This window comes from Gouania willdenowi, chromosome 6, assembly GCF_900634775.1.
Source record: "Gouania willdenowi chromosome 6, fGouWil2.1, whole genome shotgun sequence".
In the NCBI taxonomy this organism is placed as follows: domain Eukaryota; kingdom Metazoa; phylum Chordata; class Actinopteri; order Blenniiformes; family Gobiesocidae; genus Gouania; species Gouania willdenowi.
In genome coordinates, this window is record NC_041049.1 from 60,563,802 (window position 1) to 60,583,908 (window position 20,107).

The 20,107-nt window shown below is 36.4% G+C and overlaps 2 protein-coding genes across 5 annotated transcripts in view; one reads left to right on the plus strand and one right to left on the minus strand.

Moving 5' to 3' along the window:
• The window catches only part of cracr2b (calcium release activated channel regulator 2B), a 38,752-nt gene that overhangs the window by 1,445 nt on the left and 17,200 nt on the right, over positions 1–20,107 (plus strand). For 3 of the 4 annotated variants that reach the window (XM_028449119.1, XM_028449120.1, XM_028449117.1), the window contains exons 1-4: positions 11,260–11,308; positions 13,737–13,796; positions 15,808–16,124; positions 17,165–17,276. In XM_028449119.1, coding sequence (XP_028304920.1) covers positions 15,810–16,124; positions 17,165–17,276 — 427 coding nt within the window. In that variant the 5' untranslated portion in view covers positions 11,260–11,308; positions 13,737–13,796; positions 15,808–15,809. Of the gene's footprint in view, positions 1–11,259; positions 11,309–13,736; positions 13,797–15,807; positions 16,125–17,164; positions 17,277–20,107 lie in introns of those variants that run through there. The other variant, XM_028449118.1, reaches the window with a different exon arrangement.
• tmem138 (transmembrane protein 138) lies at positions 1,657–9,349 on the minus strand. Its single transcript, XM_028449121.1, has 5 exons — positions 9,215–9,349; positions 6,281–6,781; positions 4,146–4,317; positions 3,985–4,060; positions 1,657–2,145 (listed from the first exon to the last, which is right to left on the minus strand). The coding sequence occupies exons 2-5, from the start codon at positions 6,406–6,408 to the stop codon at positions 2,036–2,038; spliced, it is 486 nt and encodes a 161-aa protein (XP_028304922.1). The 5' UTR covers positions 6,409–6,781; positions 9,215–9,349; the 3' UTR covers positions 1,657–2,035.

Genomic DNA, 20,107 nt, shown 5'->3' on the forward strand with positions numbered 1-20,107 from the left:
GGTTTTGCAGGTGAGACCTGAGGTGACCTGTGTAACCATGTAACGTGGTGATTAGTGGGGCAGGTTTGTTTCCACACACTGGAGGCTATTTGTAGAGCGTTTCACTGGCTGCGCCTTAAAGCCCAATCCCTGATTAATCTTTGTAGCAAAAATAGATCAGTGCGTTTCACCTTGTGTCCAGGATAATACTGACCCCCCCTATAGTGATGAAGGACTACACTGGAATTAGTGAAGGATTATTTAATAAAAAAAAAAAAAAAAAACAGCAGGAACACACTGCAGACATTCCCACTCGTGAACAAACATACAAATTGTCAGAATAAAAATAACAAGTTGACCTAAGGCAACAAATAAACAGCAGGAGGAGGAACAAAAAAAAACCTAAAATGTTCCATTAAAGCTAAATAAGCTGCACACATTACTAAACATTACAACTTTACACTTAATATGATAAAAGCTAGGATCCTAAACATTCAATGTGATGGTGACGTTCTGCTGAATGCAGGGTTGGGGTCAATTATAATTGTAATTGCCTAATTGATAATTAATTACAATTATGACTTAATTATAATTAGATTTTTTTCGTTTTTTCTTTTCTTTTTACTGTTGTAATTGGAGCTGAGCCAAAAAGCGAAGCTCTCTATTTACAGGTCGGTCTACGTTCCAACCCTCACCTATGGTCATGAACTTTGGGTCATGACCGAAAGAACAAGATCACGGGTACAAGCGGCCGAAATGAGTTTCCTCCGTAGGGTGGCTGGGCTCTCCCTTAGAGATAGGGTGAGAAGCTCAGTCATTCGGGAGGGGCTCAAAGTAGAGTCGCTGCTCCTCCGCATCGAGAAGAGCCAGATGAGGTGGCTCGGGCACCTAATTAGGATGCCCCCTGAACGCCTCCCTAGTGAGGCGTTCAGGGCACGTCCCTCCGGAAGGAGGCCCCGGGGAAGACCCAGGACACGCTGGAGAGACAATGTCTCTCGGCTGGCCTGGGAATGTCTCGGGGTCCCCCCGGAAGAGCTGGAGGAAGTGGTCGGGGAGAGGGAAGTCTGGGCCTCCCTACTGAGGATGCTGCCCCCGCGACCCGGAAACGGCTAAGCGGGAGAAGATGGATGGATGGATGGATGTTGTAATTGAATTGTGATTTAGTTCAGGTAATTGACTTTGTAATTGTAATTGGCATGGAACTATATAAAAACTGGAATTTAAATGCAAATCTAGGAAACAATGTAACAGTTCTATGACTGACTTAGTTAATAATACGCATGTTATACAACAATTATTAAAAAGTGTTTCATATCAACTTTTCTCACTGCCTGTCAGTTCTCTTGAGGATCATTTTACCATTTGTATTTTATTATTTTTAATCATTTCTATCTCAGGGTATACTGACAAAAAAAAGGCTCAGATAACCACACCAAAAATATACCTAAATATGTCCTAAATACCAATATTTTCATGAGTAAAGACGCCTAACAAAGTAACCGAGATAAAAAAAACTAATTAGATGGTAGATAAAATGTTTTATAGTATTTTACAGCTGATGTAAGAAAGCTAACACAAGAGGAAGGTTACGTTTTATTGGCTTATTTAATAAAGGCTCAGTAATCGGGATTAATTGTAATTGAACTTTAGTAATTTGAGTGTAATTGTAATTTACTTAAAGAAAAAAACAATAATTTTAATTGTAATTGGAAAAATGCTGGTCACCATAATCATAATTGAGTTGTAATTGACCATGGTAATTGAAGATGTATTGTAATTGACCCCAACCCTGGCTGAATGCCATCCCAATTGATTTACAAGGCCACGTAGATTAACCGACTCAATCCTAATTAATACAATACTGCACATCTAACCTGCCTCTGTCTGTAAAGCTTTTAACCAACATCTGTGAATGAGATCCTTTAGTGTTCAACTCACTTATGGTAAATTAGTGCACTTTAGTCCAACAGTCAAATATACATTTGGTTTTAAATAAAAATAAAAAAATAAAATCACAGGTTTCTGACTCTAAACATGGGCGTCGTGTTTTTCTTCACTAGCGAGATCTGGAAAAGGCGTCACGCAGCCACAGCGAGTCCTCGTACAGCCGAGGGTCGCCCATGTACTCAGCTGTACGTTTGTAAAGATAGTAATATAACACAGCAGCTGTGGACAAGGAGAAACAACATTAATAATGTGAATAATTTAAAAAAAATATACTGTATATATATTAGGGCTGGGCAATATGGACCAAAATTTACATTTTGATATTTCTTCTCAAAATGGTGTTTATACATTATGAGTCTAGATAATATTAATTCAAATAAAGTTTAACCAGAAACACAATTCTAGGTCAAATTTGCTTATGCAAAAATGCCACACAGGCTAAAATAACACTGCTTTAAGAGTGGTTAAAAAACCAAAAACAAAACACTTGTGCATGTATCACAAACATGGATAACTAGTGGCCCAAATGCACAAAATGACAGCAAAAAACACACAAAATTACTACAAAAACACAAATTGACAGAGAAATACACAAAAGTGCAACACAAATGCTTAAAGGTATAGAGGGTGATTTTCCTGAAGTTTAGAAAAGAAATGCCCTCTGCACATAAGCAAAACTCTACCTGCTCATGGGGGAACGCCTACGTCTGCAAGAGAGTGTGCAGTTTTCCCCGTGCACAGCTCTGTTTACAAGTACAAATGCACAAAAGAACAACAAAATGAGGAAAAAAACCCACAATGGGACATTTATTAACAAACACCTGCATAATATAAGGGACAGCACGTGTGAGTGAGTTGTGTAGTGTGGCTTGTTTAGATGAATGTCTGGGTGAGGACGCACTCAGTGATCCATCTAACTGCTTTTCAAGCTGTCCAGAGAAGTAGTGAAAGCTGCAACTCCTAAAACGAGTATTTTAACACAAGATAAGCTATAATATCTATACATATATATATATAGGCGATATTGTAATTTTCTATATCGCCAAAATATAAAACTCGATATATCTTGAGTAGGGGTGGAAACCTCTGGGTACCTCACGATACGAGATACAAAGCTCACGATAACGATTATCTCACGATATGACGAAACTGTGATTATCGATATATTGGTCAGAAATCAATCTACTATAATCTAGGACATAACAAGAAAAAAAAAAGTTTAAGTGAAAAAATAAAATTTTTAAGACAATAAATTGAAAAAGTGTCCTATGAACAGTGACACTATTTTAGTGCAACATTTCTGTAAATAAGTGTCAACATACCAATGTAAATGAATAAGTATCTCCAATAGTGCTTTCTGTAAACAACAAATAGGGTCTTTCTTACCAGTGACACCATTACAGTGCAATATTCCAGTAAACAATATATCGGTTCCTTCAACAAACAGTGACAAAATTTATGTGAAGACGTACCTGCACATTTTAGTGAAAAAAGCAGAAAAGGTTTTGGAGAAAAAAGAAAGAAAAAACTGAAGCAAAAAAAATATCGCGATATATCGCCATATCGAGATATCGTCACACTCCAAATCTTGAGTGATATAGAAAATTACGACCTCACCTATATCGATATGTTTTTATTTTATAGCTTCTTTTATATCAAAATACTCATTTTAGGAGTCGCTGCTTTAACCACTTCTCAGAAATGCATGAAAAGCACAGTTAGATGATCACTGAGTGCGTTCTAACCCAGACCTTCACCTAAACAAGCCACACAACTCACTCACACGTGCTGTCCCTTATACAAGGAAAAGCCAAAAGTGGCTCATTTTGTGCAGCTGTTTGTCAATAAATGTGTCTGTGTGGCAGTTTTGCACCAGAATTGTCTTTTTGGTCAGACTTTGAGTTAAAAATATCAGGATTTATACTGTGTATCACCATTTTGCAAAAGAATATTGAGATATGACTTTTTGATCCATATTGCCCAGCCCTCTCTCTCTATATATATATATATATATATATCAAGAGGATATTAAGTCATCCATAAATATGACATAAGTACCAGTTCTTTGAAAAACAAATAAAGCCTGAAGTCCGTCTGTCCAAACGAAACGCTTTGAATCGAGCCAGCGCAGATTCTATGGAACACAAACAAAATAAATGACACGATTCAACAAAACACTTGACAAAGACACACACACACACACACAGTAACACACATACCATCACCCAGCAGTGGAAGGAGATGCTGAGGGTGAGGTAGACAGCGGCACACATCAGCAGAGCTCTGAACCTCTCCAGCAGCAACGACACCAGCCCCACCTGGAACACGTAGGTGTTGAACATCATCAGCAGGATGATGATCACGTTGAATAGGATGGAGATGTCCTGGATGCTGCACAGATTGAGATGGTTCACAATCACTGGTTCAATCCATGTTGTTCCTTAATTCATAACCACTAAAATACCAAACCACTAACAAATACCTCAAGTGTTCCAAAAAGTCATAAAAAGGCATTTTAACAAACTGATTATTTTCTCTAATGAGTCAGAGGAGGTGCTGCAGTCAAACCCATAAACGATATATCGATATATTTCTCCAGGCAATTAAAGTATCGAAAAATTCTAAATCCACTTTTTTAAATTTAAAAAAAAAAAGCTAACTTATGCATAGCATGTAAATGCCCGGTCACTAGGTGGGTATGCTACGAATCTAGATTACCCCTCAGGGCTCTACACTAACTTTTCCAGTGGTGGCACTGGTGCAGCTAACTTTCTCAGCTGGTCGCACCAGCAACCGTCACAAATTAAGGTCACTATACGCACTCGCACGGATGCGACCAGATAAAATTTTCACTCGCACACACTGAAAAAATAGTCGCATATGCGACCAATTTGGTCGCAGTCTCGAGCCCTGCCTCTTATTGCGCTAACTTGCGAGATTTAATCAGTGTGTGCTGGACTACGAAGCTTGCTGGAGCTTAATCACTATGCCTCCTGACCAATCAGATCTCTTAAAAAACAACCTGCCCATTGTTAGATGATCCTGGTTGGTGCAGATCTGACAGCTGAGTTGAGGAAAGGAGATTATTAATGATAAATCAAGCCTTTTATTTACCGATGACATCCTTTAGGAAAGATATAGATTTATAGTTAATGGACTGACCTACAGTCAGCTGATGAAGCCTGTGTGTCGATCCCTGTGCACAAACGGCTGAAGTCATTAATTCATACATTCATATGTTGGTGCTGACATTATCAGCAAGAACGTGCACAATGTACTCTCATCCCAGTGTGTGTGATAGAGGTCTACTTGAATAGAAACACGTGTGTGCTGTAATAAAGTTTAGCTGCAGAGCACTGTCCATTTATCATCCAATGGATTAATATAATAAATCTCACGCTTTTACACATTCACAGTGTCAGCAGCTTCCTGCTTGAGTTCTCTCATTCCTGCTTTTTCTGTAACAACAGGGTTGTCTTTGGTCTGAATTATGGATTTTGAATATTGATCATTTTAAACTCCAGCAACCTGGTCGATACCAAGTTATGAAGTGGATCAGATCTGAGCGAGTATAAAAGCTCCGCCTCCTGCTGTGAGCTGCACTAATTCACTGTTCCTCTTTGCTGTCATCATGGATTTATATGCATTCTATTTGTTTAAGACCATAGGCTGTTCCTTCATTCATTGTAAAGACGCTCAGTCTGACAGTTCTCTCCATTGATTGGTCATGTGCACTGCAAGCGCACGTAGCGAGGCTGTAAACGCTTGGCTTAAATTAGCGTGTTGTGATCATAGGTGATCGACCTTTGTAGTACAGCTTGTGTCTGAGAAGGAATGATTGGTTAGTTCAAGCCAGCTAACGGAGATGAATCCAATCTAGATTGGTAGTACCCCCTAGGTGTCCAGGGTTCCTACAGCTTTAGTCCAATTATATTCACGACTTTTGAAGGCTTTTTATTGCCATTTAAAAAAAAAAATTAAGACTAACTTCACAGTTAACATAACTGGGGTGAAAAACGCCACATCAATTACACAGTTAGGGTACTTTTTTTTCAGTGTCTAGTGTAGGCGTGCAACTGGCGGCCCCCAAAGTACACACACAGAAATGTCAGTAAAATACATATAAAAAAAAAAACAGACTAAAATAATCAAAATCATACTAATGTGTTAACATTTAAGACTTTTGAAACAATGATTTAATACATTTAATGACAATTAAAGGCCTTATTTTTAGATTCATGAATTTAATGCCTTTTAAGACTTTTTAAGGATCCACAGGAACCCTGGAGAATAATCTGTGCTGAATAATGAACAGTTATTTCTTGTATTAAGTGCACGTTGATAAGAGACTTACATGAAAAGCACGAGCTGGATGACAGGGGCCCCCCTCAGCAGCTCACTGAAGGAGTTCACAAAGAGGTCAAAGGTCAACAGAGTGAGCTGGATCAGCAGCACCAGGGAGTAGTTTCCAGTCTGGAGCATCTTCACTGATGTTTACAGATGCTTACTGTGGACCACAGAGATAAATGATCTAGTCCTGACGGATTCACTAACAGATCCGGATGAAGGAGACGTTTTGTTTCTTTACATAGTTGAGGAAAAAAACACTGCTGGGTCAGGACCAAACACTAGGTCTGAGGGTAGAGTCTGTGAAAAGGAGGCGATAAATTCCCATGAATTCTTCTTCATGTACTCTTCACGTCACTTTGTTCCTCTTCCATTGGTTGTGGATGAAACAGGTCATTGCAATGATGACAGAAGATCCATAAAGTCAGATCATGAGATGTTTCATAGAGTGTGGAAGGCAACATTTGGACCTTTTTACAGCAGAACATCCTGTTTTCTGTTTCATCGCCTGGAAAAAAGAAGTCGTAGATTTTATTATCATTGGAAGAATCTAAGTGTCCTAATGAAATTAAGTTTAGCTACATTTATGAACTATAAACTGAGAAAATAACCTCCATTCAGTGCTGTTTTTGGTGCCGTGCATTACGTTTAATCTGATTGGTCGGCTATGATGTCTAGTCATTTAATTTTTTTTGTAGTTTCGCAATGTCTGTTGATCATTTTAAAACAAAGAATAATAATTTACTAATGTAATGTTTGGGTGTAGAAATGTAACAAATTACTTATTTTAAAATGTACTTAAAATGACTGATTTAGAAATATACTAAAAAGAAATATCCATAAAACTCAACTAAATTACAGTAACGTGAGTACTTGTAATCCGTTACTTTCACCTCTGGGTGTGGTCATAGCCAGTGACGTGCAGTCAGGGTAGGCAATGTACGCAGTGCCTACCCAAGGGTGAATTGATATTTTGATTATTTGTTTTAATTATAATATAATTATAAATTATTTATTTTTCCATTTTCGATAGCCTACAGTACTTATAAGTTTGAAAGTGTCCGTATTTTGTGCTTTTCATAGCCCAAATGACTAAACAGCGCTATTTCCTGGAACGGCTGCAGTCCCACTCCGCTGTAAGGCAGGAGGAGGCCACACCCCCTCCTAAAAGCACGTTTGCGCATGCGCAGTCAGTTACCCAAGATGAAAACCATTTACGTTCAAAGGCAGCTCTCTACGCTGCCTTTGGACGTAACCGCGCTATGCTAAATGCTATTAGTATATTCAGAGTGCATTAGTGAATTGATATCATGTGACCGCTGCTGCTACGTTCTCTAGTAGTAGGCGGGATTACGCTACAGGCAGGATGACAGCATTAGAGACGATAAAGAAACTTTTTTTGAGGAAAAACGACAGCTTTTCAAAGATGGGAGACCAACACCTGAGCTACCAGAGCTTCGGCAAAGGAAAGGTCAGAGAATGTTTCATACTTTTCACAGTGAATGGAACAAAAGGAAGGATTGGCTTTGTGGATGTGCCTCACTGAGGCTGTTCTGAGTTGTTGTTGTCGTCATTTTCTCCGTGTTTCTGTGTTTTCAACACAAACAACGGATGCGCTGCCGTGTCATGAGATATATTTTGTTGGGAGAGTATGGAGGCTATATTGAATAATTGTTTCTTTAATGGTGTTTTACAATGTTAGATGGTTAAATGCTTGTTCAAGTGGATCTTGTTGGGTTTTTTCTTTCTTTCTTATTATGAATTTTATATTTTGATAAGCACATTGAGATGACTTTGTTGTAAATTGCTTTATACAAATAAAATTGATTTGAATTAACACTTGCCAGCAGAAACATATGAAATTGTCATTGGTGGTCTCGATTTGCAACGCCCTGCCTACCCAACCCTAGTGGTCACGGCACGTCACTGGTCATAGCATCCACCACATATTCTCACTTCAATTCCAGGGGAAAAGGATCAACTTGTTACCAGTGAAGTAGCGCTGCAAGATTATGGCCTGACTGATAATCACGATTAATTTTGATCAATATTGTAATCACAATTAAATGATCACAATTATTTATCATATTAGGGGAAAAATCAAGGTATAAGACTACTTTTAAACAAACAACATGTGTACAGTTTACAGTGCAAAATCAACCTTTAAAATGGAAATTATTATAAAAAAAAATAATAAATAAACAATCCCACACTCGTTTAGCGAAAACTGTTGGTAGAATCAACAGTGATGATGTCATAATGTGGTTGGTAAAATGAATGGGATATATATATATATATATTCTTTTGGTTGCCAGAACATCACCAAAATTTAATCAAGCAGTACCTTCTCCCATGATCAACATCTGTTTATAACTTTTCAAGTTATCGTGTACACAAACACACAAACAGACTGACCAACATACTTCCGAAAACTGTTTTCGTTTTCGAAAGTATAAACCCAAGAATTTAAAATGTACCAAAAGTTAACTAAATAAATGCACTATTACAGAGAGCAGAGCCCATATTTTAAATGTAAATATAGCGGACGATAAGGTTAATTTAATCGTGGCAAAAAGAAATCGTAATCACGATTAAAATTCGATTCATTGTGCAGCCCTACGGTGAAGCTAACGTCATGTAACCAGTGTTTGTGGTGTAACAGGAGGCCACGGAAAGGTCAACACTAGGATTATAGATCCGTTATTGACGCACACTGTTGTTTAGCTGTTGTAATGAATGAATCATATTTCATTTGATACATTTAGTAAAGTGAATAATCTGTATAAGCGGAGACTGATGCAGATTAAACATAAAGTTACTGTGGGTTCAGTTTCATGGCTCGGCTCCCACTGAGGTTTCCTGGAAAGCCCTTTTAGACCCAAACATCCCATAATACTGCACATGTGGCTCAGCCAGCGACATTTTACAAGCTCATACTTACTGAAAGAAACGCCAGAAGACTCCAGCGTTATTGTGAGTTTGGAAAAAATCAGTCAATCCCGATCATTTCTCCTTTTTTCACCCACTAACAAGGGCTGACTCATGTTTTCAGCGGGAACGGATGTGTGTGCGTAAGCTCCATGGTAACACCACGTCTCACCGTAATGCTTGACATAAGCGCGCACTATTTTTTTTTGTTACAGTCAAATCCGAATTTGTCTGAAACTTGGAAACCCGTTACTATGGAAGCCCATTCCCGCCAGTAACCCCCCCCCCCCCCCCCCCCCCCAGAAAAACCGCACCCTGACAGTAAAAAATAAATAAACAAAAAACAGGAAATGTAAAATAATAATAAATTAAAAAAAATCTTAAGTCATTATTATGATTATCTCATAATTATCTCATATATGTGACTTTCTTTCTCATAATTTTGAGTTAGTTAATTAGTTACTAACACACAATTATGACATTCCGTAATGATTTATTTGTATTTTCTTTTAGTAGAGGAAATGGGTTTCCATATATAAAGTTGCACATGCTAAAATAAACAGCAACTTTTGGCAACATTTAGTAACAAATCACTTTCACAAAACATTTGTGAATGTTAATTTTGACCAGATTCACAGCAATATTTGTGAAATTTGTGATTTTTTTTCTTTCTTAAAAATATAATGTCAACATTAAATCCAAATGGTAAATCTAAATCTAAATGTTACAATTAAATGTAAATGTTAAATCTAATTCTAAATGCTAAATGTTTGATCTAAATGGAAATGTTCAATGCTAAATCTAAACAGTGAGTTGGCATATTAGCTAAATGTTTAGTTTCACCTGTAACATTTAGATTTAACATTTAGATTTCAATGTAGTATTTAACATTTAAATTTTAACATTAACACTCAACATTGACATTATATTTTTACGAGAAAAATGTATCACAAATTTCACAAATATTGCTCTAAATCTGGTGAAAAGTAACATTTAAAAAAATCACATTCATTTTTTTAAACACTGTTTGTTGCTCAATGTTGCAAAAAGTTGTTGTTTATTTTAACATGTGCAACTTTACAATCAGCGCCCCATATCCATTCATATCCATTACATGCAGTTTAAAATGTTGTTTCTTTTGTTTGTTTATTTAATTGTGAAATGCAATATTTCACCACGTGAAAGCTGGATTGACACCAAACACAATCAAGAAAAAAACATCTTAAATGATTAACATTCTCACCAACATGAAATCAAGATTAAGATGATGGAAAACATTAGTTCTGATAAGTTTAGCGATATGTCTAAATTAACTACGGAGAACTAGACATTTTAATAGCTTTGATGTGACTCCATTTGTTACCCATTTTAAAAGCTTCAGTGTGTGTTGTACATAAAGTTGCATTTTTACAGGGAAAAAACCTAATATTAAATATCAAAATTCAACATCTCCATTTATTGAATGATTTTTTTTATTTTTCTTTACTGAAAAAAACGAATAGTAAATATTAAAATTCAACATCTCCCTTACACTGGAAAAAAATATTGAAATTAAATTATACTAAAAAAAATAAAATTATGTCATTTATTTTTTACAGAGAAAATATTAAATATCAAAATTCAGCATCTCCCTTACATTGTTAAAATTTTACAATTAAATTACACTGAAAAATAAAATGATTTTATTAATTTTTTGCAGAAAAAACTAATAATAAATAATAAAATTCAACATCTCCCTTACATTGTTAAATATATTACAACTGAATTATAATTTTAAAAAAATTAAGTGATTTTATTAATTTTCACAGAAAAAAACTAATATTAAATATTAAAATTCAACATCTCCCTTACATTGTTAAATATATTACAATTAAATTACACTAAAAAATAAAATAATTTTATAAAATGTTTACAAAAAAAAACCTGATATTAAATATGGCATTTTTTTTTTAATTATATTGTTTTCCTTTTTGATTGGCTCATCTAAGTATTACGGTACGACCTGTAGAAGTTAGTTGTGCGCCCCCTAGAGGCCACTCACTATAGTAGCGTGTCTGTAAAACATGGAATGACCAAAGACATGAACCACTGGAATCCTGCGCCGTAGGTGAGCAGTTCTCACTTTACTATTTTACATTTACATTCTGAAATATTCAAACTTTGACTGTACTTTTCTGTAGTTTATTACCTTTATTACATTGTTTGTATGTGCGCTCTTTTTCTGCTTTAATATCTAATGCACCTTTCACCATGCTGTCTTTTTTTCTAACCATGCTGGTTTTGCGTTGCATTTTTTAATACGTCCTATATTTGTTGGTCAATAAACAAATTGCATGTCACAGACTGTGAGAAAAAAACAACACAATTGACAACTTTGTGCTCCTTGGTTCCTCATCATATTTGTGCAGTAACATATGTTCCCATTTAACCCACAGTGTGACACACAGGGTTGTGTTTATTGTGTTGTTACATACACTGACAGTTCCTCACCTGCTAGTTGAAGCACACATGGAGCTTTTCCATGCCATGTTTGTGCTGCTTTATTTATTTTGAGTTAAACTTTCACTAGAATGTTGATCTCTGTAAGTGCTGAGTCACAGAAGTCAAGTTTGCTCAGGTCTATTATCAGTTCCACAGAAGTGTTAAAGACTCCACAGATCACAACTGTTTACTGATTGTGGGTTTGGTTTTTTACAACTCATAGATAACATGACTCTGCAGTAAGGTCTGCTATAATATGAGGATGTCCTATTTTTTCTTTCCTTTCTCACCATGGCAACGTTTGTGTTTGATTATTGATGATTTATGATGATGTGTATGTTTTGTTTTGTTTTGTTTTTTTATCTAAAGCTGGGCTGTGTGTTGGATGCTGGTCTGTCCTGGTGTAAATCACAGTTTTATGAATGTGCATAGTGATGTTCCCACAGGTCTGTGCTGGGATATTTACCTGCGTCTGTGGGTCAGATGCAAACTACAGCAAATGTTTGATTTGCATCTTCTCTCCCTTTTCCCATCGGCCCTCCCACTTCATGTAAACAGCATTTCTTCTCACATGACACCATCCTGGAAAACACATCCTGGAGGGCAGCCCTGTGTGGCTGGAATTAGATCTCCATCCTTAAGTAAACAAGGATACTAGTTGGACATGCTCAGTAGAGGTTTATGTCAGAAAAGTATCGATACTTGAATAAAAAGAGGACTCTGGTAAAAGTAAAAGTCATGGGAATTGCTCCCTTACCTTACTTGAGTAAAAGTAAACAAGTATGCTCCTAAAAAAAGTAAAACAAATGTCCCTTCAATAATAACACAGGGTTTTTAAACCATTAAATTCCGTCTTTTTCAGAATTTGTAGAAAACTGATACATGGAAGTTAAGTATGTTACCTTTGAACATCTGGAGAATTTAGCACTCATAATAAATACAATTTGTAAATAAAATGCGTCAAGATAAAAAATAATTGAAAAAAAAAACCAAAATGTGCAAATGCTCAATTAAACCCAGAGCAGCTTTAAGTTTAACATTGTTAAAAACTTGTAAAAACAAAACTACTACATGGAAATAAATTAAATCTGTTACCCTTTATGAACACCTGGATAATTTAGTGCTCATTATAGATCACATTTGTAAATTAAATGTTTCAAGAAGAAGAAAAAAAAATTGCAAATTCTCAATTAAACCCAGAGCAGCTTTGAAAACTTGAAAATGTTAAATCATAAAACCAAAGGACCCGGATAACAGAAAAAAAAAGTAATTGTAAGGAGTAGGAAGTACAGATATTTGTTTTAAAAAAGTAAGGCGTAAAAGTGAAAAGTTGCCAAAAAAATAAATAAATACTCAAGTAAAGTACAGATAAAGTAGAACAAATGTCCCTTCAATAAAAAGACTGGGGTTTTAATCAAATTCCATTTCTATTAGGGACCAACCTAACAGAAAACAGCTCCAACTACCAACATTTTTCATTTAGCCTCAAGACAATCATGTTTTCCAGGGTTCTGAAATGGAGACGTGGCCTTTTTGGTGTGAAAATGAGTCGTGCTGATGAAAAGCTTTTCTCAAGAATCCGTATACCCATCGTTCTTTGGTTATTTTGTTTCAAAACAAATTTTGTTGTTTTGTTTGTTTTATTCATTTAAAACCAGAAACAGGAAAATGGAAAAAAACAAAGAATGAAGGGTAAATACATTCACAAGCAGTGTTGCGGTTGTTGATTTGAGTCATTTTACGTCATGACGTCATCTTCGTAGGTCTTAAAACCTCATTTTTAAAATATAAGAAATAGAAAGTGCAGATATTTGTTTAAAAAAGTAAGGAGTAAAGGTAAAAAGTCGTCAAAAAAAAAAAGTAAAGAACATATACCAGAAAAAAAACTACTTAAGTACAGTAACATGTTATTTGTCACCACTGTAAAGGCTTATTTGTTTTGAACTGACGTATATATGCAGTAATCTTCCTATTGCTCAGCTGTTGTGGATAAAGTTTAAGGTCATCATCATCATCATAAGATTTACTTTGTTCTGCACCTTTTGTTTGACTAGGGAGGACCTGCACAGCCTGCTCCTACCAATATCCTGCAGCATTTCATCTTTATAATCCAGGTAAGAGTAAAGTCATTTCACGTCATAGAAACAATAACGCTGCATCCACATTGTTGTTTCATTCATGATATTTTCATAAATATTTCCACACATGCCTCCTGCACTTGGAGTTTTTATTGATTGCTTTGATGCCGGCGTCCACTCAAACTCCACATTTACATAAAACGATTACAGTTTTTTTCTTGATTTACAAGACACTAAGTTCTATTTACTGAACACAAACACTGTGTTAACTTGTACTGTATACAAAACAGCACTGTCCTTTTGTGTAGAATTATTTTAATTTAGCACTGTACAGTCAGGCACTGCAGTGAGCCCCTCTGATTCATTCATAGGATGCATTTGTGTCTACTGTAAGTTGCCATATTTGGGGACTGTATAATTTTTTTAATACTTCATGTTAGGGATCGACTGATATGGATTTTTTTAGGGCCGATGCCGATACTGATTTTTTTCCCATCAGCCTTAGCCGATGACCGTTACGCACTGCTGATTTTCTTGAGCCGATATTTAGAGCCGATACTACTTTTGCTCCCTCGATTTACATCATAAAAATGACACAATGATGATTACAAATGCTACACGTCTCAATTTTTTAAAAAAAGGAACATTTATTGAAATTAACAAAGGTGATTTAGACCAAGAACAAGTAGAAAATATTTCTGCTCTCTGTGAATAATGCGGATCGGCGAACGCAGCTGCCCGCATCGGCCGATGCCAATACACGTAAAAAACCAATGTATTGGTCTATCACTAGTTCATGTGAACACACAGTGACAGACAGTGTTTTGTATTTAACAGTGCAGTGTAAAGTTCACTTTTGACTCAAGTGATCAGTGCAAATTTTGCAAATTGTGTCCGAATAAAAAAAAAAATAGGACACAGTGTTTCAGGAAATATTGACATTTTTCAGGAATAGTCTGAAAAACTGTAAGACACAGGCTAAAACAGTGGCGCTCATGGTGGAAAAAGGCTGTCACCGTTCCAAAACATTTAAAATATGCAACAAAAACCAAATGTTGCCTTCAAACAACGCAACTTAAAAACAAAGTGATGAGCTCCTCAATCAACCATTACACAGTGGATGAAAAAATATATAAACATCAGAACTTGCTTGTCATTGGAGCCTATAGCTGTCATCCAGTGCCATTTGTTGTCAAATTAGCCTTACAAAGAATTGGATCCAGAAATAGAAATGCTTTGATCCAAATTTTATCGATTCCAATTCTTCTTTTTTTTTTTTTTTTTTTAAATTGTGGCTGAAAACTGAAATAATATTAATATTTTGGTCCAAATAAATGGTCCAAGGAGCAAAACGTGGCGTATAAAGTGACTAAAATGAGCCAAAAGCGGTCAAGAGTGGCCAAAAATGAGTAAATAAAGAGGAACCAGGTGGTATTTAATGGCTAAAGGTAGCTTAAAAGGGCAAATGTGGCAAACAATATTGAAAAAGGGCAAAAATGTGGAACAAAAAAAGGCAAAATGTTATGTAAAAAGAAAACAAGTGGTATTTATTGGGAAAAGTTAGCGTATTTGGAGGAAAAATGGCCAAAAAAATGAAAGAAAGGAAAAAAATGGATAAAAGTGTCACAAAGAACTCGCAAAAATAGACAAAAAAATAGGAAAAAAAGGATATTTATTGGCAAAAGGAGCTCAAATCTGAAAAAAGTGTCAGAACTTTTTGAAAAGGGGACAAAGGAAGTTGCAAAATGGCCAAAAATAAATAAAAGGGGGTTAAAAGTTTCCTATTTTGAGGTTTTCTGGGGGAATAATAATTCAAATGAAGACATAAAGACTTAATAATTGTTTCTCTGTGGTGTCTGATAATGTAGTAAGCTGGTCTGGATAGAAAATGCCGCGGCTGGTTTTTTTGTCCCAGTCCACCCCTGGTTAGAGGAGTCTCGTGCTCTGCTGAGACAGTGATGTTTAGAACCAAGTGTTTCCTTAAACAGGTCAAATCAATCAATAAAAACCATAATGTGCTGTGATTCTCCTCCTTTATTTCCTACAGTGATGTCGCTGTGGCTGAACGATGGTGAGGTTCTGGTGGCTGAAGGCAGCGGGGAGGCGCTCCCACTTACTCCTCGATCACGAAGCGTTCCCCCTGCCAGCCCAGGCCTAAGTCGTAGATCCTCTGGTAGCCCCCAGGCAGGACGAAGACTACCGGGGAGTCCCAGGCAGGTCCGGGGACGCAGTCCGGTTACTTCACCCCTGGCCCGGGAACCAACTCAAACAAACCAGGTTGGAACAACCATGGGAAAGGCCAAGGAGCTGTTTGTCCTGTGTGACAAGGAGGGCAAAGGTTTCCTCACCAAACAGGACATGCAGGTCAGACAATCATAGTATTAATGTGTTGCTTATCATATCAAACACGCATGTTTATTGGAGTCCGTAGCAATCACTGTGTGCTTTTTTGTGTGATTGGTGTGACTGTATAAGCCTGTGTTGAACTGGTTCCCTGTCTATGGTGTCCACCACTTCACATTTTATTAAACTGGGATAAGCTGCAGCGAATGAAAAAAAAATACACAAATAAACATTAATTTAATAAGAGATTTGATCAAATCTTCTTCAAACAATAACATATTCCATTGCAATCAGCAGTGGTTCCCAAACTTTTTTGGGGGGGGTTGTGACACATTTCTCGTGACGCCAGAGACTTTTTTTTTTTTCTTTCTATAATTTGTTTTTGATCATGTTTGTCATGCTGAGTTACCTCTAAATATTGATTTCTTTACATCTTTTTCAGGTGATTTCTCAAAAATAAACATAGCTACTTATCATCTGTCACAGCTGCTTATCCAGATCAACCCAACTTCCTTATAAACCCTTTGATTGTTTCTAAACATTGTGACGTATTTTGTTGGGCGGGGCTTAGCCTGGAGGCAAAACTACAATTATCTTTGTTTTTTCTGAGCATGAGTGTCCGCTGGAATTCTATAAAACTTTAATTTACGTTCACTAACGTTATTCCTCCTATTCTGGCACCCAAACACACAATAAAGCTGAAACATTACTTGCCTCCCCAGTCTTTAGCATTTCCTGTTTTTGCCTCCACTCGTGACGTGGGCCATTGAGGGGTCTATAAACCCCCAACAAAACATGTGATTATGCACACATAAGAAATAGCCAGGATTAGTTCACCATAAGAGTTAAGATTATGTCTGTATGCAGAATGATTTTATTTAAGGGCGTTACAGGGAAATCATTAATAATCTATTAAAACACCATTTACTGTCCTAATTACTTTGCACCTTAGCTGATTGGAATAATTGAAAAAGTTAATAAAAAACATTTCTAAATGTTGTTACAAGGACTGATTTTTGACTGTATTTAGTGAATTAAAATGAACGTTTCCTCCCCGTCAGAATCTGCAGGGTGAGCTCCCTCTGTCCCCAGAGCAGCTGGAGACGGTGTTTGACAGACTGGACCGAGACAGTAATGGTTTCCTCACACCTGTGGAGTTCAGCACAGGACTGGGTGAGTCAATCTGTTCAATAATCACAATGATTTTAGTCATGAACGAAATCACGATTATTCAAACGATTATTTGTCAACCAAAAAGTTATTTATTTTTTTATTCAAAACAGCATCAAATATAGGCTGTTGCTATTAACTCGGACCTCAGACAAACCTGACTTTAGTTCCGGTACTTCCCGTGCACATGCGTGCACATGCGCACATGCAGAAAGCCGAATGCCGGTAGTTCCGTCACTGCCGGACCCGTGTCCTTCTAGCTATAGTTCCGTCAGTTTTATTTTAGCCCTAACCCTAACTCAGGAAATACCCTAAATTGTTTCTGTTTTTCGTATTATGTATTTTTAGAGGTGGATTATGCCGTGTTAAATATGTTAAAATGAAAAAGAAAATAAGTCAGAAGTGGTATTCGATCCCACACCAGCTGAAAGAAGAATCCTTGAGTCTAGCACCTTAGACCATTCTAACATGGTGGTAACACAGGCATGCTTATGTAGAAACGGTCCGGCAGTGACGGAACTGCTCATGCGCACATGAAGTGCTGGAACTATAGTCAGGTTTGTCTGAGGTCCGACACTTTGTAAAGTATATTCTTTAAACATAAATAAAATCCTTCAAACACTAAAATCAAGTATTTGCTTTTGCACCAAAACAAAACACTTGTTACACGTGATGTGTCTTTGCTCTAGGGTTAGGGTCATCATCAAACCCAAAGTGTTCCCATAGAACAGAATTTGACTTGCCTTGTTTGTTTACAAGTGTTTTCGCTGCGTTTCTCCTGCCATGTTTCAAGACCACTAGCAACAACTGTCCTTGTGTTAGCCTGCAGGCTAGGCTAGCTTTAGCTTTGAGAGGGGCGGGGCGGAGGGGGAGGAGCTAGCATGAGCATGCACTAAACAACTCAAAGTTAGTATTTTTAAGCGTTTTTCTTGTGTGCGCCACATTTTATTCTTTGTAGATATCCTAAATCGTTGTATATATATATATATATATATATATATATATACTACCAGTCAAAGGTTTTAGAACATTGTATAATTCTGAAATGTACATTATTTTTCAGTTTTGGGTAACCAAAGCTTTTTTTTTAACCTCTGGCTGTTCAGAACTTACCTTTGTACCATTTCATGCTATTCATTGGACTAGCACAACTTGAATTGCAATTAATAACTGGAAAAATTAGGGTGTTCTAAAAATTTTGACCGGTAGTGTGTGTGTGTGTATATATATATATATGTATATATATATTTATATGTATATTATCACCCTGTTAAAATAATTGCCTAACTCATGATCTGATCAACTGAGGATGTAGACGATTTTACCATAGGTGGCCGGCGTCATGAGGAGATGATTTAGGCAAAAAAAAATTGACAAAAAATTACTTAGGTAATTATTTTAACAGTGTGACGAATATATATGTTTTTTTTTTCTTTTAATTCATCGTTTTTTTCTCAATTGTGTTATTTTTGTAATCGTTGAGTGTAATAATCAAAATTGTAATCGATTAATTGCGAAGCCCAAAGTGTTAGTATGATGTATTTGATACACTACTCATGTCACAGTACTGTGGAGTTTATTACTGTGGGTCCAAATTTGTCTGTGTCCTTTTTGATGTGTTTATATAGTGGATTCTATCTCCAGTCTGAGCCGTTTCTTACACACACTGCAGGTTTCGGCTGAAACTGGGAGAATTCATGCTTTTCTTTTAACATATTCCATTCCATGGCACTGGAGTCTGGGTCCCAAGCTCAAGGATCTGTTGCACTTTTTTGATTCATTTTGTCAGATTCATCTGGGTTCAGAGTGCGATGGAACACAGTATTACACTTAGTAGTAAGTTGCCTTTGAAAACTTTGTGTCATAATCATTGCCAAAGGAATCCAAAGAAGTGGAAGAACTTCAGGTTTTACACTCTCAGGTAGTATTTCTCAAATAGGGGTACGTGTACCCCTAGGGGTACGCGATGGCACTACAGGGGGTACTTGAGGGGGAGGGAGAGAGAGAGAGAGATCTTCCTATTTTACTAGCTACGAACAAACAACTTTAAACTGATCTTAAAACATGTAACATTTGTAAAATGCAACGTCATATTTTACAAAAATTCACCTTGCATTTTTAAAAATATATTTTATATATCAGTGTTTTTCAAATGGGGGTATGTGATGACACTACAGGGGGTAGTTGAGAGAGAGAGTGGAAAATTAACAAATAAATTATCAGTCTTCGTCCCACCCCAGGCGTGAGATGACTGGAAATGATAAAGACTACAGAAGAAAAATCTGTTCAGGAGCCACTAAATTAGTGTTTTTCAAACTTGTGTGAAGTCGCCTGGAGTTTAAAAGGGGTCGCCTGAAATTTCTGAAAAATAAAACATTTTGAAATGTTTTTATTATTTTTGTATTTATTTAATTAAAACAATTACACAATCTTAAACAACTGTATTTCTATACTTTGACTTTGTGAAATATAAATGTAGTTCAACTAAAAGGCAGTAAAAAAAATAAATATTTGAACTCAAACATGATAAAAAAATTTCTGACCCCATTTTTCTTGATATCAAAATGGGGTCACGGTCCAGAAAAAGGTTGGGAACCACTGCACTAAATACTGTTTCTTTCCACTTATTTACAAAATGTGATTCTTCAAAATGTGTGTTATCACTCGTTCATTCCATCATTATGATCGATATTTTATAGTTTTATAGTTGCTTTAGGGGATGTTTTTAATCAATGTAACACAAGTCAAAGAGCAGATGAATATGCTATGAATGATTCCCTGTGCTACGTGTGTGTGTGTGTGTGTGTGTGTGTGTGTGTGTGTGTGTGTGTGTG